The sequence below is a fragment of the Hyla sarda genome, chromosome 1 (genome assembly GCF_029499605.1).
Source record: "Hyla sarda isolate aHylSar1 chromosome 1, aHylSar1.hap1, whole genome shotgun sequence".
Lineage (NCBI taxonomy): Eukaryota > Metazoa > Chordata > Amphibia > Anura > Hylidae > Hyla > Hyla sarda.
In genome coordinates, this window is record NC_079189.1 from 92,026,539 (window position 1) to 92,053,330 (window position 26,792).

At 41.3% G+C, this 26,792-nt stretch overlaps 1 protein-coding gene across 4 annotated transcripts; it reads right to left on the reverse strand.

The window, feature by feature from the left end:
• Nucleotides 1–34: 34 nt before the first annotated feature.
• OCIAD2 (OCIA domain containing 2) lies at nt 35–26,792 on the reverse strand. Of its 4 annotated transcripts, none has more exons than XM_056557874.1 (7): nt 26,611–26,792; nt 16,727–16,811; nt 15,152–15,205; nt 4,749–4,796; nt 4,430–4,586; nt 887–980; nt 35–125 (listed from the first exon to the last, which is right to left on the reverse strand). In XM_056557874.1, the coding sequence occupies exons 1-6, from the start codon at nt 26,671–26,673 to the stop codon at nt 893–895; spliced, it is 495 nt and encodes a 164-aa protein (XP_056413849.1). In that variant the 5' UTR covers nt 26,674–26,792; the 3' UTR covers nt 35–125; nt 887–892. The 4 variants fall into 4 exon arrangements, with proteins under 4 accessions (XP_056413849.1, XP_056413857.1, XP_056413867.1 ...); XM_056557882.1 differs by lacking the exon at nt 26,611–26,792 and adding an exon at nt 25,795–25,953; XM_056557892.1 differs by lacking the exon at nt 26,611–26,792 and adding an exon at nt 25,825–25,880.

A 26,792-nucleotide genomic window follows, 5' to 3' on the forward strand; every position in this document is an offset into this window, starting at 1 on the left:
TCTATATTAGTGAAATAACTTGAGTCATACTATATTTGTTATAAAAATCAATTTTATTATAAACATCAAGAACGAGGAAATGAGATATTTCGGTTAAGCAGTGCGTCCACATTCATGGGGGCAATCTGAGGAAACAAAATTATAGTGACAACTGTAAAGAACACACTGGAGCAGTCACAAAACAACTTATCATGTGTAATTCACTTGTGTATATGGCCTTTAACCCTAGTTGTTTATTTGAATTGTATTATGTGGGTGGGTTGGGTGTTGGTGCATTGGTTTGTGAAGGGGATGGAGGTGTTAAGACATACATCCCTTAAACACAAACTATCCTAAGTGTCCTTTAAAAACAGAGACAAGGTCCAGAGGCATGCCAAAAGTTTTGATTGCTGGGGTCTCATTGCAGAGACACCCACTGATCAGGAGAATGAAGGAGTGGAGTGAAATGGAATTCATTTTAATAGAATAAATATAGGAAATATAACTTTAAAGCCTCATTCACACTAAAAAAGTCACGTGTGACTCCCAGGTACACTGTACTATGGAGTCAAAGTTACTGTATGCGCTGCAATTTGCATCCATAGAAGTAATGCCTCTAGGTAACAATAGCTCTGTAATAGAGTGTCCAATAGAATATCACATGAACAAATCTCTGAGACATATGGAGGTACTTAAGGGCACCTTATTACAGCTTGGTACACTGAGCTGTAATATGGTTGTGTGAATGAGCCACTGCTAGAAGAGTCTGGCAGCGGCTTGCTCCCCTCTCCCCATTCAGAACAGATGCTCAACTGAGCTAAGCATGCATGTGTATAAAGTGGTGCAGATAAATAGCTGATGGACAATAATCATCAGATCATTCTCTAGCAGAAGGGTGGATACTTACTCAAGTTTAGGAAGAAACAGTGGTTGGCTGGGCACTCTGCTGTTTGTCCTTGGCACATTTCTTTTTGCACTCCTCACAGACGTGGGGACAATTCCTGATGTAGGAAAATGCCATTGTTATTGGGTTTGATCATTTAGCAGTCCCTTGTATTGCTAGCAGATATTTGTCATGAAAACACATGTAGCATTTTCCCAACTTAAAGGGGTACTCCAGGGAAGTATATATCTGAAGAAAATCTCCAAAGCCACCACACTACATGGATGTGTTCCCTGTAAACCATCCTGCCTAATATGTATGGCTCCTGTGGCCTCTGTTGTCTTCTCTGGCTGCTTGATATTCTGTGCCATCCTTCCCTCCCCTTGCCTACACCTCTCAGCAATCATTGCAGCTTTGCTCTGTCATGCAACTCAATCTGAGAGCAACCCCACCCTCCTGCTCTGAGCAACAGAAAGAGGTTCAGCGTCTGATTGTCTGGGACTAGAGATGAGCGAACTTACAGTAAATTCGATTCTTCACGAACTTCTCAGCTCGGCAGTTGATGACTTATCCTGCATAAATTAGTTCAGCTTTCAGGTGCTCCCGTGGGCTGGAAAAGATGGATACAGTCCTAGGAAAGACTCTCCTAGGACTATATCCACCTTTTCCAGCCCACCGGAGCACCTGAAAGCTGAACTAATTTATGCAGGATAAGTCATTAACTGCCGAGCAGTTCGTGACGAATCGAATTTACTGTAAATTCGCTCATCTCTAGCTGGGACCATACACACCTCCCAGTTCTCAGCACTGAAGAGAGCATGACTCATCATTGCAGGGCAGAAACCACATGGCCTGTATTTCTTAGGGGGGTGGGGGCTGCTTTCAGAGAGGGATTTGGACAGAGACAGAGTGGGATGGCTGGATAATGTAAATTCCCCCACTTCATGCATGTAAGTGACAAGCAAATAGGGTGAACTGCTGTATATAGGTAATGAATGATATCTAGTAAAATAAATAGGTTGATAAGAGGGAAAGGATGGAATATGAGTTTAGTTCCCTGGAGTACCGCTTTAACAAGTCTCCTGTGCTTCAGTTTTTTGTTTTGCACTGAGGTTTCAGTTAAAGGGGTTCTCCGGTGCTTAAACATCTTATCCCCTATCCAAAGGATAGGGGATAAGATGCCTGATCACGGGAGTCCCGCCGCTGGGGACCCCCGGGATCATGCACGCGACACCCCGTATCACGCCCCCTCCTGTAGGCTTGCATTGAGGGGTGGAGCGTGACGTCACACACCGCCCGCCCTGTGGTTGCCTGTAATCAGACCCGGAGCGAACACGCTTCGGGGACTGATTACAAACGGGGTGCCGCGTGCATGATCCCGGGGGTCCCCAGCGGCGGGACTTCCGCGATCAGGCATCTTATCCCCTATCCTTTGGATAGGGGATAAGATGTTTAAGCCCAGGAGAACCCCTTTAAATAAATACTATTTTTGTCTTTAAAGGGGTATTTTAATGTATAAAACATCTCCCCTATCCACCGGATAGGGAATAAATGTCTGATTGCAGGGGTCTGGCCTCTAGGACCCCTCCCCCCTATCTCGAGACCAGTGCCCTAACTCACCCCAGTGCAAGGAGTAGTGATTTGGCACGCGATCTATGCACTGTCTACGGGAGTGCTGAACATATCACGCTTAGGTAGCTATTGCTCCCATAGACAATGCATGGAGTGCGTACCGACCCACCACTCGTACAATGGGGAGAGTAGTGGCCCGTTTTGGAGAGGGTGGGTATTACTTCCATATTGATCTAGGAAATTAACATGGGGCCTAAAAGAATATACAGCTTTTCTTTTTATGGGAAATGGCTGCATTGACTTCTAACTTCTTAGGGTCCTTTTGCAGCAGCAGATTATTTCCCCATACGGGGACATGTGCTGCCAGCAAAAAGATGATTGTGTGGCCTCATATAAGTTACGATCACAAAGCCTTTAACACTAGACAGTAAATGGCATACTTTTATGACAGGTTGCCAACCCATATACCTTTGCTGTACTGGGACACTTGACATGAAGTAGCCTAAGGCTATGTTTAAATGGGTTTAACACCTTGGGGACAGAGGCTTTTTCTGTTTTTGCACTTGCGTTTTTTCCTCCTTACCTTTTAAAAATCATAACCCTTCCAATTTTGCACCTAAAAATCCATATGATGGCTTATTTTTTGTGCCACCAATTCTACTTTGTAATGACATCAGTCATTTTACCCAAAAATCTACGGCGAAACGGAAAAAAAATAATTGTGCGACAAATTTGAAGAAAAAATGCCATTTTGTAAATTTTGGGGGCTTCCGTTTCTACGCAGTAAATTTTTGGGTAAAAATTACACATTATCTTTATTCTGTAGGTCCATATGATTAAAATAATTCCCTACTTATATAGGTTTGATTTTGTCGTACTTTTGGAAAAAATCATAACTACATGCAGGAAAATGTATACGTTTAAAATTGTCATTTTCTGACCCGTATAACTTTTTTTATTTTTCCACATATGGGGCGGTATGAGGGCTAATTTTTTGCGCTGTGATCTGAAGTTTTAGTCGGTACCATTTTAGTATTGATCGGACTTTTTGATCACTCTTTATTCATTTTTTAATGATATATAAAGTGACCAAAAATACACTATTTTGGACTTTGGAATTCTTTTACGCATACGCCAATGACCGTGCAGTTTAATTAACAATATATTTTTATAATTCAGACATTTCCGCACGCGGCGATATCACATATGTTTATTTTTATTTTTGTTGCTGAACTGAGCACCTGAAAGCTGAACTAATTAATGCAGGAAAAGTCAGCGACCGCCGAGCCGAGAAGATTGTGACGAATCAAATTTGCTGTAAGTTCGCTCATCTCTACCCCCTTACATTGCCCCAATAGTACATTATTCCCCCAACATTTCCCCTATAGTATATTATATTGTATATTATGCTCCCATAGTATGTCATGCCCCTCACATTGCCCCATTGTATATTATTTCCCTCATATTGCCCCCATTGTAGATTATCCCATTATAGATTATACCCCTCACACTATGCAGACAGCAGGCTCCTTCCTGTCACATCAGCTGCCGCAGGAGAGTGCACACAGGCGCACACAGTGTTGAAAGTTGAGGTTGCTGGGGGAATCGGGACAGGTGTCCTGGATCCCCTGGTGGAAGACACACACCCCCTTTCGCCTGCTGGCCCGGTCGCAGGGGGTGCAATGGAGCCCGCAGGTAAAGGGTCCGGTGCCAGTCCCAGCATGGCAATTACCGGCGAATGGCAGCCTTACTGGGGTACCACCTGTACAGAGAGTAGTCCTGGGTAGTCCTCTGTGATGTCCATATGCCTCAATAATCATATGGACAGGGGATTGCATCTGTGTAGATCTATTTTACTTTTGATATTGAGACTTCATAGACTGGAAAATATATAATTTGAGTAAACATAGAAAACTGTTCATATCATGAAGACATTTTAATAAGTGGTTATTTATTACAGCACAGAACTAAAACACCTGTTTTTGTGACACCTACTTGTGATGACTTCTGAAAAATCCTGGACCAAATCCAGCTCCCATACCAGGGCCAAATCCAGCTTCGAATGGGTTTTGTGCTCCTAGTTTCTCAAACTTTTTCTGGCATGTTCCTGCATACGATATTTTTCCAATGGCGAACCCAAGAAAACCAGCCACTGTGTCACACAAAAGGAACAATAGTTGTTACTTTACAGCATATCAAAAAAGCCATCTCCTACTTTTCCAAAGTACATGATCCCATTGTTTGCATTCAGAAGAGGCTTCTATTATTCGGATACAGAATGAATGTCAACTACATAACATACAATCGTACTTACAGGCAAGCTTCGGCAAGGAACCAAACCGTATGTTCTTTGACAGATATCCTGCACAGAAAAACAAATCAAATTAACATTCACTGCATTTATAAAATTTAGATTTGAGAACAGAAACTAAGTAAAAAACGTACCTATAATATCTTAACTGCTTAAAGGGAACCTATCAGGAGATTCATGCTGCCAAAACCAGCCAGGAATGGTGTGGCTAGTCATCTGGCGTGCCCTAAATAGCTTCCCCTTTGTACCACTGGGTATTGACTAACATGTTTTTACATATATATGCATCGTCCGGGCTATGAACCGACTGTGTACAGGGTGTATAAATCAATTTGTGATGCCAGGGCATCGTTAAGGTTGAGATAGCGTCTCCTGGGCCAGGTGCAGGGTAATGAATACAATGATGTAAGGTTATGCATAACTCTCTTTGCTGGAGGTAGCAGATCTCAAACAATACAGACTTTTGTGCAGAGAAATTGGCAGAGTGGAACCCAGAGAGCCTGTCGCATTGCTGGGAGTTGTAGTTGCTGTTGAAAGCAGCTTTAAGATTAACAGCACATGCTGACTTGAAAGACTTCAATTTGACTGACTGACTGACGTACAAATTTTCCCCAAGAGCTTTTCTTACCACCAGGCTTTGATATTCACCTGTGCACCAGGGTTTTTTCTGAGATTGGCATTACTGTGGAATTTAGTCGTTTTCTTCTCCCTAGGCTTCTACTCACAGTATCAGCACTCCACTCCTTACTCCTCTTCTCTGCTAACTCACACTCACTCGAGCACTGACTAGAACTGAACAGCTTAGACCCCCCCCCCCCCACGTAATAAGGGCTAGGTATGGAGGTTCCACATTGGGGCGTGAGCGTTACTCTGACACAATCCCTTAAAAGGTACAGTGCATAAATATTACATAACACACCATCGCAATAAATCACATTATAACAGGTTAGACAATGGAGCAGTGGGCACAACAGATAGACAGTAGGACTGCCGGAGGCAATCTCTAGCCCGTAGGGCAGCCTTTTGGTGCTGGTACACCACATATGTAAATAGGAAGAGACCTGCCAATCAAGCTGAGTGGGGAAAGCAGATGCCAGTCAAACTATAATTTTACTGAAATGCCGCATTTCACAGTAAATCGTAGTTTGTTGTAATGTTGCTATTTCATGATGCCCGTGGGTCAGGTAACATAACATTTCTGACAGGTTCCTTTTTCCTCAATGGCACCATTCTGGGGTTTCAGGGTTATCGGGCCCCCTTCCTGATTTCTTGAGGTTGAGGACTAAGGTCCATCATAAAAACAAAAAGGTCTGTCACAAAACTGATTGTAAATAATGGCATATATGATAATGTTTATTCATAATAGATTGCCTGACTAGACATTAAAGGGATAAAATATTGTGACCAACTAGCTCCTGTACATAAGGCTTCGATTCTCACTACTGCCAGGCAGTAAGTAGTGCAGCATGTGGCAAGGAATTGTGCTGCAAGACTGCGCACAGTTTAGCACAAATTTCAATGGTTATCGCAGCCTGGACATGTGAAGCACATTGTTTTTCTGTGTTTTACATATACTTGCCATACAGCTGTGCAAATCTGTAGTAAACCTCATGTGTGGCCATTCCGCCACTGTACATCATTATATATCACTATATCTAAATATCCTTTCCAGAGTAGACTGGATTGTTGGTCATCTCACCATGAGAAGTTTAGGGATGCAATATCACCTCTCCCCTCAGGTGTATGGCCAAGGTGGTCAAACGTATCATAAGGGCTTGACGCCTAACACATCTGCACATCTTAGACCTAATTCACATCATGTTATTGGGATATGCCACCAGTATAAAAACAGTATGTAGATGTACACCATGGTGTACCATTTCAAAAAATGACGCGTTTTAGGAAATAGTCTACTAGTGACTATATACAGTCTATGTTCAGTTCATTAAAATCAATGGGCCCCCCACCATGGGTACCAAGTGGTATACGTTGAGATAGCTTTTCACTTTTTCTTGCTGTTGAGGATGAAGGACTTAGGGTACCCTAACAGCAAGAAAAAGGCAAGTAAAATAAAAAAAAGAACCCTGTCTGGAACTGAAAACACCCAGGATCTCCCAAGACACAGCTAAAGACAAACCATATACCTACAGCTTCCTAACAACATATTCTACAGACCCTAAAAGATATACTTCCACAGAAACCTCAGATGACTTTCAGAAGGAATACCGTAAGTCTCTGAAGAGTATAATTGCCCCCAGCAAATTAAAAACCATCAAAATCAATCCAACCCAATGAGAGACGGAATATTGGGATCTTTCAAATGTGTCACGTCCAACTGTAAATGCTGTAATAACATCAAAAACTGCTGCAAACAGTTCACATCAAAAACCACAGGAGAAACCTATAAAATCAAGAAATAAAATTGAGAAATTCAGACCTCTAGGCACAGTTAGTATTTTGTGCTATTGTGTGTGTGGGAAGGAATAAGATGGGAGATGTGGCTGGTATCTAAATATAATGTGCTTTATTCAAACATATTGCCAATATAGTTTTTAATAAAATCCAGTCTCTGAGCATGGCCCTTGCTACAGAGATAATGATATATATTGGTTAAAAGCAGTATAGCATAATGCAACATAAAAAATGATTTTAAAATGATGGTATCAGTCTTTGACAAGGAAAAAATTAGAATCACTTGTAAAATGATGTATAATAAAAATAGAGTAAAAAATAGTAGCAGCGCTGTAAATACAATTGTGGTTTGTAGCGGTCTAATGCGTAAGGAATGAATACGATGAAATATAGCGTTGTGCAGATTGGCACGGGTGCTGGTGCTCACAGCGCACCCAGCCTGGTAGAAATACCTGCAGTCTTCTTAGGTGTTTGTTCCATCTTTGTTGTGGATATCATGGCATGTAGGTCTGTGGTGGCAGGTGGCTCAAAGCTGCGTCCGGCCTTGGATAGATGAGTTGACAGCAGCGGGGATGCGGGATCATGGGAGCGGGGATATGCAGATCACTCGCTGTGGCCGCTTCCTCGAGCTGTGGCAGTTACTCAGTGGATAGTGGTCCGCTCAGCAGGAGACTCCGCGCTTGAGAATGTAGAATCAATCCTTGTCAAGAGTTAGAAACGGCAAAATGGATTGCTGGGTGATAGCTAATAGGCAGACGTGTTTCGGGGAGAACCCCCTTTTTCAATGGCAAAAGTGGGAATGAAAATTGTCCTGGGAATCTGATCTTATATAAGGTGCCATTTTGATTGGCATGTGGGCATTATGTAGCAAAAAAATACAGATCCTGGATTCCTCCATGGAATTAGGAGTGCTGAAGCTGTCTACTCACCTGTGAGGACTGTGGATTTAATACAGTTTAATCCAATATAAAAGGATATAGACCATTTGTACAAGTAGTTACACAGTAAGATCACCAGCCAAAAGCTCTCAGTTTTATAATAAATAATAATTTAAATAATTGATTAATTATAAAAAATAAATAAATAAATAAATATAGAAGCTATGTGTGGGGGAACAGGGTCAAATTGTGTTGAGCGATCTGATTTACAGAACAGATTAAAAATAGGAAAGTGTGATGTCAGGTGTATATCTGGTGTAGATGGTGTGGTCAGAAAATTGGAAAAAATGTGTGCAAAAAATATGGGTTGGAAATGAAATATATTTTAATCTACAAGAGTATATATCTATGAGTGATGAGAATGAATAAAATTTTTTTTTTATTTCAATGTTTTTTTTTATTTACAGAGCAACGGCACCGCCATGGGAACCATATTCACGCCCAGCTATACCAACTTGTTCATGTCGGTGTGGGAAGAATCCACAATCACCCCCCCACCTGGGCGTGGGTCTGATCCTATGGCGGCGCTATATAGATGACATCATTTTAGTTTGGGACAAACCAGCCTCAGATCTGGTTTTGTTCATCCATAGCCTCAATATCAACAATTGCAACCTCCAATTCACCGCATCCACTGACTACTCCAAAAATTGAATTTTTAGATCTGACCATTTCAAGCACATCTGGCGTACCAGTATGCGGCACATACCATAAACCCATGTTCTAGCTACCCATGTTCTAGCTGCCATCTACCCAGATGGCTCCTCAACATACCATCAGGTCAATTTAGGAGGATTAAACGGAACTGTACAAACACGACACAATATGAATTAGAAGCACAAGCTCTGACAGTCAAATTTCAGGAACGTGGATACCCTACTACAATCAGTACAATCCAAAATTGCACAACAAAACAGATCATACTTTGAAAATACTACCAGAAACAAAAATCAGGACGACGATACTATACAACTTATCTTACCATTTAACAACAACCATAAAAAAATAGTCAATAATTAGAAAAAACTGGTTTCTCCTACATCAAGATAAAATATTACACTATCATACCACCTACTCCACAGAATCAAAAACGACACATGGCTGTCCACTAAGGGTTTCCACCAATGTGGGTCCTGTTCAAACTGCGAAACAACACATTTCACAAAAACTACATCAACAGTACAATTTTAGTAATCATTTTAACTGGGAGATCAAAGACTTCGGGGGAGATTTATCAAAACCTGTGCAAAGGAAAAGTTTTCCAGTTGCCCATAGCAACCAATCAGATTTTTTCTTTCATTTTTAACAAGGCCTGTGCAAAATGAAAGAAGCGATCTGATTGGTTGCTATGGGCAACTCAGCAACTTTTCTTTTGCAATGGTATTGATAAATCTCCCCCTTCATCACTTGCAATTCTAAACAGGTCATATACATTATACAGTGCAACTGCAATAAACAATACATAGCTAGAACTAAAAGAACATTGAAAACCAGAATATCCGAACATATACAAAACTTTAAAAAAAAGTAACGATAAACATCTTCTGTCTGCTCTCTTCACCCAACACCACAACCAAGACCCATCTCAGCTAAAATTCTTTGGATTGCACCAAAATGTCTAGGGCTGAATCACAGAAAATTTACGAATTCGAATCACTCGAACCAAGAGGTCACAACTCAGAACTAGAAATTTTTGGTTTCCCTTAGATCCCCTTTTGGGCTCTGTACCCTAGCGCAGGAGGGGTAGTCCACACCTTCAACAATCACAATTCGTCCATATCATTCATATTTTCATTTCTATGTTTATTTATATTTTTATTTTAACCCCTTAAGGACCAGACGTTTTTCGTTTTTTGCACTTTCGTTTTTTCCTCCTTACCTTTAAAAAAATCATAACTCTTTCAATTTTGCACCTAAAAATCTGTATTATGGTGTACCCTACTTGTATAGGTTTGATTTTGTATTACTACTGAAAAATATCATAACTACATGCAGGAAAATGTATACGTTTAAAATTGTCATTTTCTGAGCCCTATAACTTTTTTATTTTATTCCATGTTCAGGGGGCTATGAGGGCTAATTTTTTGCGCCGTGATCTGAAGTTTTTGTCGGTACCATTTTTGCATTGATCGGACTTTTTGATCGCTTTTTATTCATCTTTTCATGATATCAAAAGTGACCAAAAATACGCTATTCTGGACTTTGGAATTTTTTGGCGCGTACGTCATTGAACGTGCGGTTTAAAAAGCGGTATATTTTTTATAATTCAGACATTTCCACACGTGGCGATACCACATATGTTTATTTTTATTTACACAGTTTTTTTTTTATTCTTGGAAATGCTGGGTGATTCAAACTTTTATTAGGGGAAGGGATCATTGAAAGGCTTAATGATTTTTTTTTACACTTTTCTTATGCCATATTATAACATTGCATGTACTGATCTTTACCACTTATTGATGCATCTCCATAGGAATGCATCAATTAGTGTTTTCGGCGATTGAATGCTCAAGCCTGGATCTCAGGCTTGAAGCATTCATTCGCCAATCGGACTGCAGGAAGGAAGGTAAGAGACCTTCCTCCTGAAGTACAGCTGTTCGGGATGCCGCGATTATACCACAGCTATCCCGAACAGCTCCCTGAGCTAACCGTCACTTTTTACTTTCACTTTTAGGCTAAAGGGTTAATAGGGCGCGGCACTGCGATCAGTGCCGCGCGCTATTAGCGGCGGGTCCCGGCTTCACTATGACGCCGGGCCCGCCGTGATATGATGCAGGGTTACCGTGTAACCCCGCGTCATATCACGGGAGCGGGACTAGGGGCGTAAGTTTACGCCCTTGGTCCTTAACAGGTTAATATATATATTCACACACACACATATATAAATATATTATATATATATATATGGTGGTCGCCTTGTGGGTGTGAATGGTGGTCGGGATGTTGCTGTGCAGGTTATAAAGAGTGTTATTAACCCTTGTCAGTCATAACGCTAGGGTGAGGGTTAAATGCTGTATGACTTGGCCTATCGCCACCCTTCCCAAGGACGATAGGTGTTTGCAGAATAAAGTATTGTCCACAACCAGAGCTTTGCTGAAAACTTGCATAAACTTTACTGAATATTTTCTGTAACATGCGAACATAAGAACAGTCTTTGTAACGAGTCTATGAACAGCTTAGCTGAGATTGACCGTTGGTTGGGACTTTTAGTAAGTTCTTTAACTTGTAGGAATTTAGTATGCGCAGATCCGCCTGATTTAGGGCTATGTTTAGGTCCAGGGTCCTTGCCAATAATTTGGGAGAATTTAGAAGAACTCACTGTGTAATTCAGCCGAGGCCGCAAGGCTTTGGCCTAGTAATTGTTGTTGAAAGTTGCGGAGGTATTACCTCATTCAGTGACAGCAACCCAAGAGAGAGAATAATGTCCGCAGCTCCCTTATATGGGCAGGGGCTGGCCGGTTTAGGATTGGTTCACGCCATCTGTCAATCAGCCTCACAAATCATTGTGGGTATCACATGGCCTATGAACCTCCAAAGGTCCTTTGCATTAACCATAGAGACTAAACCTCGTCACGTGACCCGCAGGTCCTGCGACGCTAGCGCAAGGTAAGTACACTTTCTATATACATTTATCTTAACAATATATTCACTGTATTCACATATCTAAGGGGTGACTAGGGGAAGACTAGATCTGAGGACCCCACGGTTCCTAGGAACTCTGACTTTGGGGACCCCTACCAAGGTACTGTATGTAATACGGTACCAGGACACCACATATACACACACACATATATTTATTTATTTATTTTTTTTCAATTCATTCTCATCACTCATGTAGATATATACTCTTCTTACCCTTAAAATATTTTTCATTTCCAACACATATTTTTTCAACACATATTTTTTCCAATTTTCTGACCAAACAATCTACACCAGATATACACCTGACATCACACTTTCATATTTTCAATCTGTTCTGTTTATCAGATTGCTCAACACAATTTGACCCTTTTCCCCCACACATAGCTTCATTAGTTTTATTTTTTTTTATGGATGAAACAATAAATAATTTATTATAAAACAGAGCTTTTGGCTGGTGATCTTACTGTGTAACTACTTGTACAAATGGTCTATATCCTTTTATATTGGATTAAACTGTATTAAATCCACAGTCCACACAGGTGAGTAGACAGCTTCAGCACTCCTAATTCCATGGAGGAATCCAGGATCTGCATTTTTTTGTTACATAATGCCCACATGCCAATCAAAATGGCACCTTATATAAGATCAGATTCCCAGGACTATTTTCATTCCCACTTTTGCCATTGAAAAAGGGGGTTCTCCCCGAAACACGTCTGCCTATTAGCTATCACCCAGCAATCCATTTTGCCGTTTCTAACTCTTGACAAGGATTGATTCTACATTCTCAAGCGCGGAGTCTCCTGCTGAGCGGACCACTATCCACTGAGTAACTGCCACAGCTCGAGGAAGCGGCCGCAGCGAGTGATCTGCATATCCCCGCTCCCATGATCCCACATCCCCGCTGCTGTCAACTCATCTATCCAAGGCCGGACGCAGCTCTGAGCCACCTGCCACCATAGACCTACATGCCATGATATCCACAACACAGACGGAACAAACACCTAAGAAGACTGCAGACTGCAGGTATTTGGCACCAGCACCCGTGCCAATCTGCACAGCGCTATATTTCATCGTATTCATTCCTTACGCATTAGACCGCTACAAACCACAATTGTATTTACAGCGCTGCTACTATTTTTTACTCTATTTTTATTATACATCATTTTAAAAGTGATTCTAGCTTTTTTTCTTGTCAAAGACTTTCCTTCCCACACACACACACACAATAGCACAAAATACTAACTGTGCCTAGAGGTCTGAATTTCTCAATTTTATTACTAGTTTCTTTTGGCACTACGGGTAAAGTGTATCTCAGCACGTTGGCCCAGTTCAACTATACATTTTTAGTGTGCAGCTCCCCATCCACTTTTTAGTTCTATAAAATCAAGAGCCTGATGTCATGCAAATCCACATATGTGATTTACTTATTAGAATGCCCTTGTGGCATCCAATATATTGGGAGAACGATCCAGACCTTGAGCGCCAGAATACACAAGCATCGCTCTAATGCTAAGAATGGATACCAATTACATAGTGTATCGAGGCATGCGTCCATCAAGCATAACTGTGATTTTCCCCACTTCTCTGTTCTACCAATAGAACATATTCCTGCAACCAGCAATCGAAGATACACACAGTTATGTAGAAGGGAAAACTATTTGATATTCAAGTTGAAAACATTAATTCCAATGGGTTTGAATGAATACATTGAACATACTATTTAATATCCTTTAATAAGAACAAATGGATTCATTCCCACCAGTTGCACAAGCAACCAGTTTAAAGTCTCCTCTACCATTAAACATCTCTAGGATTCATCTTCATTTCAAAATCCCTGCTATTTCCAACTGTCTAGTAGGCGAAATTACGATTGGCACATAGCCACTCTCAACACAAGCCGATTGGCTACCGCTACTAACCAATAGCGAGCAGTGGAAATCCATCTCGTACTAACAACACACAGGGAAATTTACTTTATAAAAATTTTCCACCATTTCTCAGTCCTCAAGTAGGCGCTTCTATGATTGGTGCCCAGCCACTTTGACACAAGCTGTTTGGACGTCATCACGGGCCAATTACTATTGACAATAGAGGTTTCTATTGGTCCGTGCAAGAACATCCATTACAAAGTTTACAAAACAAACCCCGGAAAACCCCCATTGGTTGCCGGCCGACCACGTGAAATCCGAGTCCTACTATGGATAATGATGTCACACCGAACAACTCCGCTGATTGGTTGCCGTAGTTTCATGAATGAACCAGTGGGACTTTTAAAATTACCTCTTTATAATTCTAGATACCTGATCTTTCCAGCCAAGGAACCATGCACAGAGATCGTATACATTTTTATGCTCAAGAGGCAAGGAGACTCTTGTCACATATACATATGTTGTATATATATTGTATGTTCCCTCACCAGATGACATTTTAGCAGTTGATAAAGGGGGAACTTGCCCTCGAAACACGTCTTGCACCTTGTTTTAAAGTTTCATGTGTCAATAAAATACACTGTTACTTTTAACCTAAACTCCGATTATATCATCGATCTCCAAGAGGCAGATCAACATTTTCTGAATATTTCTTGCCACAACTATAGGGGGGGGGGGCATCTATTAACAGGGGGGCCCCTCACACATCCCTATATACAAAAAAATAAAAAAAAGAGTTATAGGAGTCAGAAGAGGGTGATTTTAGGCATGTTTATTGTCTTACAATAAGTTAAGTTATACATTGAGTATCATTGCAATTGTATGGACCTTTATAATTTAATACCCTTAACCACTTTAAGTGGTACTCTGCCCCAAACATCTTCTTTCCTGTCCAAAGGATAGGGGATAAGATGTTAGATCGCGGGGGTCCCGCTGCTGGGGACGCCCATGATCCCCGTGCCGGCAGCAGCGACGTTAGGAACGCGGAAGCTTGCAGCTTCTGTGTTTGAAATGCCACGGCACGCCTCCTCCCATAGAAATGAATGGAGGGGGCGCGGCAGCCACATCAACAGTCATCAACCACGGAGCGCAATTCGCTCCGTGCGCCAAATGACTGGGTGCCGTGCCAGAGAGCTAACATCTTATCCCCTATCCTTTAGAGGATAAGATATTTGTGGCGGAGTACCCAAATACATATCTTTTTTAAAATGTTTTAGTTTTTTCCCCCTTGCCTTCTAAGCACCATAACACAATCAATTTTCCACTTACAGACCCATATGAGGCTTTTTTGCACCACCAATTGTACTTTGTAATGACATCACTAAATAAAATAAAAAGGCATCAATTTGCTGTATTGACACATTCTTCCATGATAAGTGGTTGGTAAGGGCTGGTCCTCAAATAACAGTAACAATACAGCGGACAGAATACATTCAGACCACAGCAGATGGATCTTGTCCTAATGTAAACCTACACATTTACTTACCTTTGTAGATGAGGGCTTGTGTGGCTAGCATGCTTGTAACGGACAGAGGCAGAGCTGCAAGAACCACAACAGAAATGATTATTAAAATGTACAGATATAGATTCCATTTAGAAACACACTTTTTTTTTTTTTTTACTGGTTTAAGTTTTAAAACCAGAAATGAATCCTTAATTTTAGTATGTAAAATATGCTTGGAAATAGTCTAAGGGCTCATAGATATATTATATACCGGTATATTACTCTTTTGTATGTATGTGCATGAGCCACTATGCAGATTTAATACAAATCAGACCTTAAAAGATGATGGCTTGATATTGTTTTTATGGACACTATAGACAAATTCTGTATAGCATTGGACTGCCCCATTCTGTTGTGTTTGTCCTGTTTTACGTGTCTCTGTGCTTGCATTTGGTTTGCCTACAAATGTTATTCACATCAATATATTAGGATATAGCTGTGCTTGCTATTTTATTCAAATATCATCCCTTACAAGCCTTTATTTGGACACATAGACCCGCGTACTGTGTTGCATTATTCCTCCTTTATGACCTGTTATTTTTTCCTTCTTTACTTTTACTTCATTAACCGTGATTGCACCATAAATAAGCCATAGGCTTCATGCATAACTGTACAGGTTCCATGCATGTGGGCATGAAGCCTAAGGACTAAAATGATAATGTATTGGCAGTGCTTTAAGTGGCCCAAAAGAGGTGGCGGTACTCTATTATTATTATTTTATTTTTTTGCTGACTACCCTCCTCCCCTGAGGTAACAGCAACTATACTGAAGGGGTTTTATATACAGCAGTCCACAGACGACCTTATAAAAAATTATAAATCCTTTTATTAGTTTGTGGATTTACTTGAGCTAGAAATAGCTACTGAACATAAATAAAATGTGCAATAGGGTATTGAAAATTTTTTGTACAAAATGTACATATAATAAAGTATAAAACATAATAACCATAGAACAGAGGGGGTTAATCTGGGGGTACTACTGAGCCAGGGGCAGGAACAAAAAGGAACCGGAGGCAGCGGCTTTAGTCTCTGCCTCCCGTCCCGCTCCAGGTAGGCTCTCGCACTGCTGGCCCAGCAGGGCGAGCTGCCTGTTGAACCAGGATAGCGCAGGAGGACAGGACAGGCAAACACCGGCATTGCTCGGGGGCCCCGGGCCCCAAGCAATTGCTTGGTTTGCCTGTCCTGTAGCGACGGGCCTGCGTTCCGGTACGCTAAAAGCACGTTCTGGGCGCACGGAGAGGTGGTGGTACGCTCAAGAGCTATTTTTGGAAGTGGTGGTACTGAGTACCGCCGCGTACCGGCCACTTAAAGCACTGTGTATTGGTATTAGGTAAACCTCACAAATGTCCAACATGCAGAGAGACAGTCCTAGGTTTTAGGTCTGGCTACCTTACCAGCCTCTCCTCATCCATCAGAGTCACAAAATTCCTAACAGTATAAAGTAATTGACATATTACTAGTGCAAAAATTGTACAATGAATGTCAGTATTAAAGGTATTTCAGGTCTACAAAGTATTTGTATATCTGGACAACATTTTTGTAGGATTATCTTTATTACCTCTGTACCAGAAACTCTCCTCTTTACATTCCTTTATGATTTTAGAAAAATCTTCCCTGTGTGCATGAGAAATGGGGCAATGCATCTGTAAAATAGAGAGTACAAGTATTTGAGAAGTGATTATAAAGTGAAACACATTGATTATTTTATGGCAATGACTCCTGTAGGATAGGATATAAAAGGCAACAAGTAAACAGTCAGTTCAGTGTGAGCAAATAAATGGGCAAGGTTATGGATCTGTGTTAAATTGAAAAGGGCCAAATTGTGGTGTCTGGGTCAAAGCATCTCCAAAACAGCAGGTCTTGCAGGGTGTTACTGACATGCAGTGATTAGTATATACCAAATGTGGTCCAAGGATGTGTGGTGTCCCGGTACCATATTTTATACATTACTTATGTAGAGGTCCCCATAGTCAGAGTCCCTAGGACGTCAGGGTCCCTCTTTTCTAGTCTTCCCCTTGTCACCTCTCACTTAGCCACTAAATGTATAGCAGTTCTATCTGATATTTATACAGTTATAAGTATAAAAAGTGTATATATATTGAATTGTATACCTGTTTGTTGCGTAACAGGACCTGCGGGTCATGTGATCAGGTGGAAAACTCTATGGTTTTGCTTTAGGACCTTAGGACGTGTTCACCCACCATGCCTTGTAACGGTGAGTGACAGCTGACACGGACCAACCCAAAACGGCCCTGCCCATATAAGGGAGCGGCGGCCATTAATCGCTCTCTTGTTCCTGCGCTGCTCATGGGGACGGATCTGCGCAGCTATCTTCCGCAGTGATTAGGCCCAAGCCTTGCGGCAATGGCCATTCATACAAAACTGTGAGTTATCTCAATCCCTGTTAACTTCGCAAGATCACCGGACCTAAACAGACCCCTAAATCCGGACTGATATCTGCACAAATCCTAATTCTATTAATCCTTGGATAAGTCAATGGTCCGCAGCATCTGTCAATCACTGCCGTGCTGTATAGAGACTGTATTACTAAGACTGTTGCTGTTAATTGGATGTACCGCAAGTATTTCAGTAAAGTTTATGCAAGTTCAAGTTCATCCCTATTGTGGACCTTCATTCATTTAAGCGCGCACCTATCGTTTCTGGGAAGGGTGGCGATAGGCCGAAGATTTACCTCAGCGTATTAACCCTCACCCAGGCGTCACGAGTGACAGGGGTTAAATTAACCCCTCAAATACCGAAGAAGCACCTCCACTGTTTTATATCCCCCAAGGGCTACCACAGATGCACAACTGGTGAGCTGGCAACAATGTCACGGCTGTCCAAGGCTCACTGATGAGCATAGAAAGTAAAGCCTAGCCCATTTGTTCTGATCCCACAGAAAAACCACAGTAGCACAAATGTTTAAATAAAAAAGTAAGTTAGTGCTGGCTATTGTGGAAGGCATCAGAACACAGTGCATTATAACTCACTGCGTATGGCACTGTATAGCTGCAGGCCAGTCAGGCCATCATCTGATGAAAGTTCCTACAATGGCCATGTGAGCATCAGAACTGGATCATAAAGCTATGGAAGGAGGTGGGGAAGACATGGCACCAGGATGCAGTATGAGAAGAAGGCAAGCCAGTGGTTGGAATGCAAAGGTCTGGACAATGATCTGCTGTGAAACCTTGGCTCCTGGCATTCATAAGGATGTCATTGTGATAAGTACCATCTACCTAAATATTATAGCAAACAATATCCTCCCATTTATGGATGTGATACTCCTTAATGTCAGAAATTGTTTACACAATAAAAATTACAGTATTAGGGAAGGGCAGCGTTTTTGACACTGCGAGAAATCTGCCAAGCAGCGGGAAATAAGCTGTGTATGTGCTAGAAACTTGACCAGGCAACCTACAGCTTGAGTAGATAGACTGGTCTGGACAAGGCAAGCACTTAAAATGTATTTACATATGGCAGATGGCTAGGATTTGCAAAAAAAACCCATGCAAAACAACTCAATTAAAATGAATGGAATAGATTTATTAGTCATAGAAACTTCTGCATCTAACCTGCCTGTGTATGCATGGAAGGGTGTATTTCCCAAGTAACCATGCTGATGACATAATAGCAGGAGAGTTTACTATATAAGTGAACAAACATTTACTCTACGTAGAGAATCGGCCTATAGATTTATTTTTTATCTGTTGGACTAGGTGCCAGTCCAACACTGAGGAATCATTAACATTTTCTGTGCAACCAGTGGAAGAGTATACAATCAAATGGCAGAGTCAACCGGAACAATGCTGCATTTGTATGTTTGCTTTTTACTACATGCACCTGTTAGATAAAGCCGCAGTGCACACCCACACTAAAATGGGGAGTCGAAATGAGTGAAAGGTCAGGTAAGTATAAGTAGCAGGAATAGTGACTTGGAAAAAATTATATGAATGAGGCTTATGTTACACAAGCATATTTTTCATCTGTATCACATCTGTTTTTTGGTGGTCAAAACACAGCTAATGTGGTGGCCCAGTATGGGATGGTGTTGTCCCGTACCTTTCCTGCCTTGTCTGCCCATGTCCCTCTGTGTCTCCAGGGCCCCCTGTAGTTGTTTCCCCGTTTGTACATATGTTTTGTATTGTAAGAGGTGTTATACCTTTAATAAAATGTACCATGTGATTGTTACCCAGGAGGTATCAGTGACCAGCTGACCACAAGTTTGACCTATGGGCTCCCTGCTAGTCTCCCCATATAAGCCCTGGGTGGAGCTAGCTTCTCTCTTGTTGCTGAGGTCCAGTGTCTTGTCTTAGAGTGTGTCCAGAGCATTGGAGGCCTCAAGCCCAGTCTGCAGCCACAGTCAAGTGCAAGTAAGCTTAGCCTGCAATAATTGTCAGTCACCAGTCAAGTCTGTCTAGTCAACATGGCCTGCACTAAAATACCCAGTACTATTACAAGTCCCAGTGAGCCTGCAAGGTCTCTGTGTCACTGGTCACCTCCTTGTGCCCTGGCTACACTGTAAAGACTTTACCAACTGTCTGCCCTCAGTAAAGCTACCATTGTCTGTAACTTGGTGTCGGAGTCTTTATTGCCCCCGCGCCAAGCCCAGGATCCAGCGGTATACCTTCGGGTGGTTATGGGCTAAACCACGCCCTGGCGTCATGAATACAAGGGGTTAATGCCATCTGCCCCTAGATTAACAACATCTGCCCTGCACCGCACAGCCCACCACCACACTAATATAAAATGATGGAGCTACTGACATGGGAGTATAAAATTTGCACAGATTTTAATAATGCAGCTACTTTCTTCTGTTTTACAGATGGAAATTGTCCATTGAAGTCTAATTGAAGAGATAAAAAATGTGTGTTTTGATCCTTATTATGCCATCAGTTTTTTATCAATATTGCACCAGTTTCTCAAAAGTGTAGTTCCGTTTCCTGCCTAGAAAACGGACCATCAGTATTTAGAGTACAGAAATACGGATTAAATACTAAAGCAATTCTGCTGAAATGTGTTGACATACTGATGCCATTCCAACCATAAGGCTAGGTTTCCACACAGGTTTTTTCTCACATTTTTGGAAAAACTGATACAGTAAGTGCGGCTCTCCATGGAAGTCGTGAGTGCGCTTATAGGGTCCTAATCCTTCTTATATTATCCAAGATAGATAGCTAGGCACACCACTTTAGTGGAAAAAAAAATGTATTAATATATTTATTGAAGCAAGCAATCACAAGCAAAAGGTAACGTCTCGGTCACAATAGACCTTCTTCAGACCGGATTGCTGCGGAGGTAGGGGGTGAAGAAATCAATATAACGGGCCTAGACTGTATGTTTAAAGGAGAACTCCAGACCATAAAAATTGTCCCCCATAGTGCCAGCAGTAAAAAAATAAAGATGTACATGCCTTCCTCCGCTCCCCCGGGGCCTCCGGTAACCGGCTCCGGTCTCCGCCGCAATCCACTTCCTGGTTGCCGGTGGTCGGATGAATCAGCCAATCACTAGCCGCAGCGCAGTCCGACTCGGCCGGCGATAGGTTGAGCAGCAGTGTGATGTTTTCGGCCCCGGCCGCAGGTGCCGGTGTAGTGAAGAATTTTGTGTCCTAAAGTGCTTTCACACTGCCGCTCAGCCTATCGCCAGCCGAGTCGGACTGCGCTGCGGCTAGTGATTGGCTGATTCATCCGACCACCAGCAACCAGGAAGTGGGTCGCGGCGGAGACCGGAGCCGGTTACCGGAGGCCCCGGGGGAGCGGAGGAAGGTATGTACATCTTTATTTTTTTTACTGCCGGCACTATGGGGAACAATTTCTATGGTCTGGAGTCCTCCTTTAAGGTAAGTGGTAATGCGACCTATAGTCGCTGGAAGGTATCACACCCATTAAGATGTATTAACATCTCAGAGATGATTAAGATTAGGTGTAGTCAGAGTTGAATTTTAAGCGTCATAGCAAAGGGTCTAAATACTTACCATGTCAAATTTTAGTTTTCCCTTTTTAATACATTTATTAATTTAATACATTAAAGTTCACAATCTCCTCTTGAGATTCTTTTCATTTAGCACAATCCCTTAACATAACAGAATAAAATATTTTTTTTTTTAAATGGGAAAGTGACTTTCCGAATGCAATGTATACCCATTTAGTCATGTGAAGCAGACCTTAGGCCCCTTTCACAAAGGAGAATTTGACACCAGTTTTTGTAGGCCAAAACCTACACAAATAAAAACTATAATGAAAATATTTTTTGGAAAAGTTTTGGCTAAAAAATACTGACTGATATTACTGACTGAAATACTGCCATGCTAAAAAAGTCACAGGCAAGCATTTTTTTGTTTGGTTTCAAGCTAAAGCGAGGAGTGGATCTAAATACCGGAAAAAAAGTATAAAGGAAAGTCAAAAGTCTTATTTACTTTCAAATAAACGGAAGTGATACAGATCTTTTCACACACAGAATTCCTAGTGGAATCTGGTGGGATTCTGCTGCACCTGGCACATGGCAGAATGTCCACGTTGGAAACATCTGGCGCAGAAATTCAAATTCCTGTCTCCCCAGAAAGAATTGACAAGTTAATTCTTTCTGCAGAATCCGCTCAGAAATGCATTGCCGTCTATAGAGACGGCATGTTCTGCCAGCGCCTGCTGTCTGTAGAATGTCCGCCTAGAAATGTTCATACAAACAGGTAGCCACATGCAGATAGGGGGAGATTTATCAAAACCTGTGCAGAGGAAAAGTTGCCCAGTTGCCCATAGCAACCAATCAGATTGCTTCTTTCATTTTTAGGAAGGCCTGTGAAAAATGAAAGCAATCTGATTGGTTGCTATGGGCAACTGGACAACTTTTCCTCTGCACAGGTTTTGATAAATCTCCCCCATAAGCCCCACCAAATAAGCCTGCGCCCACATCCCCGACATAGCAAAATGCTAATTTACAGCAGTCTGCTTCAGGTTTCTGACAGATTCTTTTACAAATCCTTATAGATTTTTCCAAAAGTATAAACAATTATATGAACATACCCGTGCCTAAGCCTAAGCCTGATAATTATAAATATTTAAGAGTGCTTTTGTGCATGAGGTTCATGGGGTACTCAAGAAAAAAACTGTCTGTGACTAAAGCCTAAAAGTAGATCCTATGTTTATATACTGAGCAGAGAAGTAAATTATTTGTGTGCAGCGAAACCAATCTGTACAGGGAACATGTGTTGATGAAAGAACATCATTTATCATCTGTGCATGTTGTATATGTTTCTTTTCTGCTGTATATCTTTCGGTAATGGAAAACATATACTACAAAGTCATTTTCTAATGGTGGAAAGAACTAGGTACTCCAGGGGAAAAAAAAAATTCAAATCAACCGGTGCCGGGAAGTTAAACAGATTTGTAAATCACTTACACTGCTCAAAAAAATAAAGGGAACACTAAGATAACACATCGTAGATCAGAAGGAATGAACTAATCGTATGAAATACTTTCATCTTTACATAGTTGAATGTGCTTACAACAAAATCACACAAAAATTATCAATGGAAATCAAATTTATAAACCCATGGAGGTCTGGATATGGAGTCACACTCAGAAAGTGGAAAACCACACTATAGGCTGATCCAACTCTTATGTAATGTCCTTAAAACAAGTCAAAATGAGACTCAGTAGTGTGTGTGGCCTCCACGTGCCCGTATGACATCCCTACAACGCCTGGGCATGCTCCTGATGAGGTGGCGGGTGGTCTCCTGAGGGATGTCCTCCCAGACCTGGGCTAAAGCATGTCTCAGTATAGGATGTGGCCCCGTACTGTCATTCTGTCCTGTCAGGCAGAGTCCCTGCATGTCCCCAGGGCTCTCCTGCAGCAAACCCCATTGTATATATAAGTTGTACATTATAAGTGTAGTATTGCTTTAACCCCTTAAGGACTCAGGGTTTTTCCATTTTTGCATTTTCATTTTTTCCTCATAACGCTTTCAATTTTGCACATAAAATTCCATATGATGGCTTTTTTTCCATGTCACCAATTCTACTTTGCAGGGACATTAGTCATTTTACCAAAAAATCCACAGCGAAACGGAAAAGAAATTAATTGTGCGACAAAATTGAAGAAAAAATGCAAATACAGTTCCGTTTCTACGCAGTGTATTTTTCGGTAACAATTACACCTTACCTTTATTCTGTAGGTCCAGATGGTTAAAATGATACCCTACTTATATAGGTTTGATTTTGTCGTACATCTGAAAAAAAATCATAACTACATGCACGAAAATTTATACGTTAAAAATTCTCATTTTCTGACCCCTATAACTTTTCTATTTTTCCGCGTATGGGCCGGTATGAGGGCTCGTTTTTTGTGATCTGAAGTTTTTATCGGTACCATGTTTTTATTGATCGGACTTTTTGATCTCTTTTTATTCATTTTTTCATGATATAAAAAGTGACCAAAAATACGCTATTTTGGCAATTTTTTGTGAGTACGCCATTGACGGTTTAATTGATTATATATTTTTATAATTCGGACATTTCCGCACGCGGCAATACCACATATGTTTATTTTTATTTACATTTATTAGGGAAAGGGTTAAATGACCTTTGTTAACTTATTTTTTTCACTTTTTTTTGCAGTGTTATAGCTCCCATAGGGGGCTATAACACTGCACACACTGATCTTTTACACTGATCCCTGCAAAGCCATAGCTTTGCATTGATCAGTGTTATAGGCGGTCGAGCCTGTATCTCATCGGACGCGACGGGGACAGGTGAAGGGACATCGTGATTTTATGATAAGTACTGAAAGGATTAAAAAAAATTTTTTAAATCATTTAGAAATCTGTATAACTTTGATAAAAAAAAAAAAAATTCTGGAGTACTCCTTTAAGCTCTTAAGGATGCAGGGCGTATGACACGCCATGACCCCGTGTCATAGCAGGTTGCTCCCGGCGGCTAATGAAAGCCGGGACCCTGGGCTAATAGCGCGCGCCACCAATCGTTGTGCCGTGCACTATTAACCCTTTAGATGAAGCGATCAAAGTTGATCGCCGCGTCTAAAGTTGAAAAAATTGCATCCCGGAAGCTCAGTTGGGCTGATCGGCAACACCGCTGTGAAACCGCGGTGTCCCGATCAGCTAGGACACTGAAGGAAGGTCCCCTACTTGCTTTCTCTGTGTCCTATCGGCGATTGACTTCTCCATGCCTGAGATCTAGACCAGAGAAGTCAAGCCCCTATAACACTGATCATCCGCATGTAGGAATCAATGTAATGCATGTTATAGCCCCAAGAGGGAGCTATAACATAGCAAAAAAAAAAGTGGAAAAAGAAAAGTTACTAATGATGAATTAACCCTGTCCCTAATAAAAGTAATAATCACCCCCCTTTTTCCCCCATTTAAAAAAAATAAATAAATAACTGTGTTAATAAAAATAAACATATATGGTATCTCCGCGTGCGGAAATGTCCGAACTATAATAATATATCATTAATTAAACCAAATGGTCAATGACGTACACGCAAAAAAGTTCCAAAGTCCAAAATAGCTTATTTTTGGTCACTTTTTAGACCATATAAAAATGAATAAAAAGTGATCAAAAAGTCCCATCAAAACAAAAATGGTACCGTTAAAACTTCAGATCACGGCGCAAAAAATTAGCCCTCATACCACCCTGTATGCAGAAAAATAAAAAAGTTATAGGGGTCAGAATATGACAATTTAAAACATATTAATTTTCGTGCATGTAGTTATGATTTTTTTCTAGAGGTAAGACAAAATCAAACCTATATAAGTAGGGTATCACTTTAACCGTATGGACCTACAGAATAAAGCTAAGGTGTCATTTTTACCAAAAAAGGCACTGCGTAGAAACGGAAGCCCCCTAAAAATTACAAAATGGCGTTTTTTCTTCAATTTTGCCGCACAATGAATTTTATTTCCATTTCACCGTGGATTTTTTGGTAAAATGACTAATGTCACTGCAAAGTAGAATTGGTGGCGCAAAACATAAGCCATAATATGGAATTTTAGGTGCAAAATTGAAAGGGTTATGATATTTAAAAGGTAAGGAGGAAAAAACAAAAAAATAAACGGAAAAAAGTTGACCTGTTAATAAACATGCCATGGCGGGGGTCTGAACACCCAGAAGACAAGAACGAGAAGGGAGAGAAGCGTGCACTTTCAGCTCATTCTCGGACAGGGTCTGAACACTCAGAACCCGACCAATCAAAACTTTTGACGTGTCTATACAGCATATGCAAAGTTTTCTTTTAAAGACAGCGCTTATTTTTAAGAGTTAAACCAACTTTAACGGACGTTTTTAACGGATGAATTTTATGGTGTGAAAGGGGCCTAACTAGTAACAAAGCAGGTATGATCACTTCTCCACAGCAGGGAATGACAAGCATCTACATGTCTGACTGAAGAGAGGTGTGAGTATGGAGATAATGGGGGAGATTTATCAATTGCTGAGTTGCCCATAGCAACCAATCAGATCGCTTCTTTCATTTTTAACAAGGCCTCTGTAAAATGAAATAAGTGATCTGATTGGACGCTATGGGCAACTGGGCAACTTTTCCTTTGCACAGGTTTTGATAAATCTCCCCCAATATGAACACGTACAACAGGGTCATTGCGTTTTTAGTGCTACAAACCATTAGACCAGTGTTTTCCAACCAGCGTGCCTCCAATTTTATAATGTGAAAGGGGCCTAACTAGTAACAAAGCAGGTATGATCACTTCTCCACAGCAGGGAATAACAAGCATCTACATGTCTGACTGAAGAGAGGTGTGAGTATGGAGATAATGGGGGAGATTTATCAATTGCTGAGTTGCCCATAGCAACCAATCAGATCGCTTCTTTCATTTTTAACAAGGCCTCTGTAAAATTACAGATTGGTTGCTATGGGCAACTGGGCAACTTTTCCTTTGCACAGGTTTTGATAAATCTCCCCCAATATGAACACGTACAACAGGGTCATTGCGTTTTTAGTGCTACAAACCATTAGACCAGTGTTTTCCAACCAGCATGCCTTCAACTGTTGGAAAACTACAAGTCCCAGCATGCCCGGACAGCCTTCGGCTGTCCGGGCATGCTGGGAGTTGTAGTTTTCCAACAGCTGGAGGCACACTGGTTGGAAAACACTGTATTAGGACCAATTCACATGTACAGTAGCCTGTGCCTATTTGATGCGCAGGATTTGAAGCTGTGTTCAGTCATTTAGTTTACATTGAACGCTGCAGCACAAAATCTGTGCAGGATTCTGTAGGTATAAATAGACCTTTAGACAGACCCCCAGCAGCAGCCCTTCCTCCCTCCAGCCCCTGCCTCTAAACATCTTTTGCGCATAACTTTCGGATGTCCAACCGGTGGCTTCCAGCTCTGCAATACTAAACATGCTGGGTGTTGTAGTTCCCGAAGAGCCATAGATTGGAGATCACTGAAATAAGTAAGTAGGATATTTACTTACCAGGCTTTTTTGCTGCGCAGGGCTTTCGCCTTGCCCTGGAACTTGCTGTGGGTCGGCAGCCATATCTTTTGGTAGACGAATGTCAATAACAGTGCGTGAGAGTACAAGGAAGACTGCTGCTTTTATGTCTGTGCTGAAGTGGGAGGGTGGAAGGCATTACCGGGAACTCCCATTACTGGAAT

Excerpts from the sequence above, each read along its gene's own strand:
- OCIAD2 (XM_056557874.1), bottom strand. The coding sequence starts at position 26,673 with ATGGCTGCCGACCCACAGCAAGTTCCAGGGCAAGGCGAAAGCCCTGCG. Across the intron at positions 15,206-16,726 it reads GGAGAGTTTCTGGTACAGAG|CTCTGCCTCTGTCCGTTACA; the intron begins GTAATAAAGATA and ends TGGTTCTTGCAG. Across the intron at positions 4,587-4,748 it reads TTCCTTGCCGAAGCTTGCCT|TGGCTGGTTTTCTTGGGTTC; the intron begins GTAAGTACGATT and ends TGTGTGACACAG.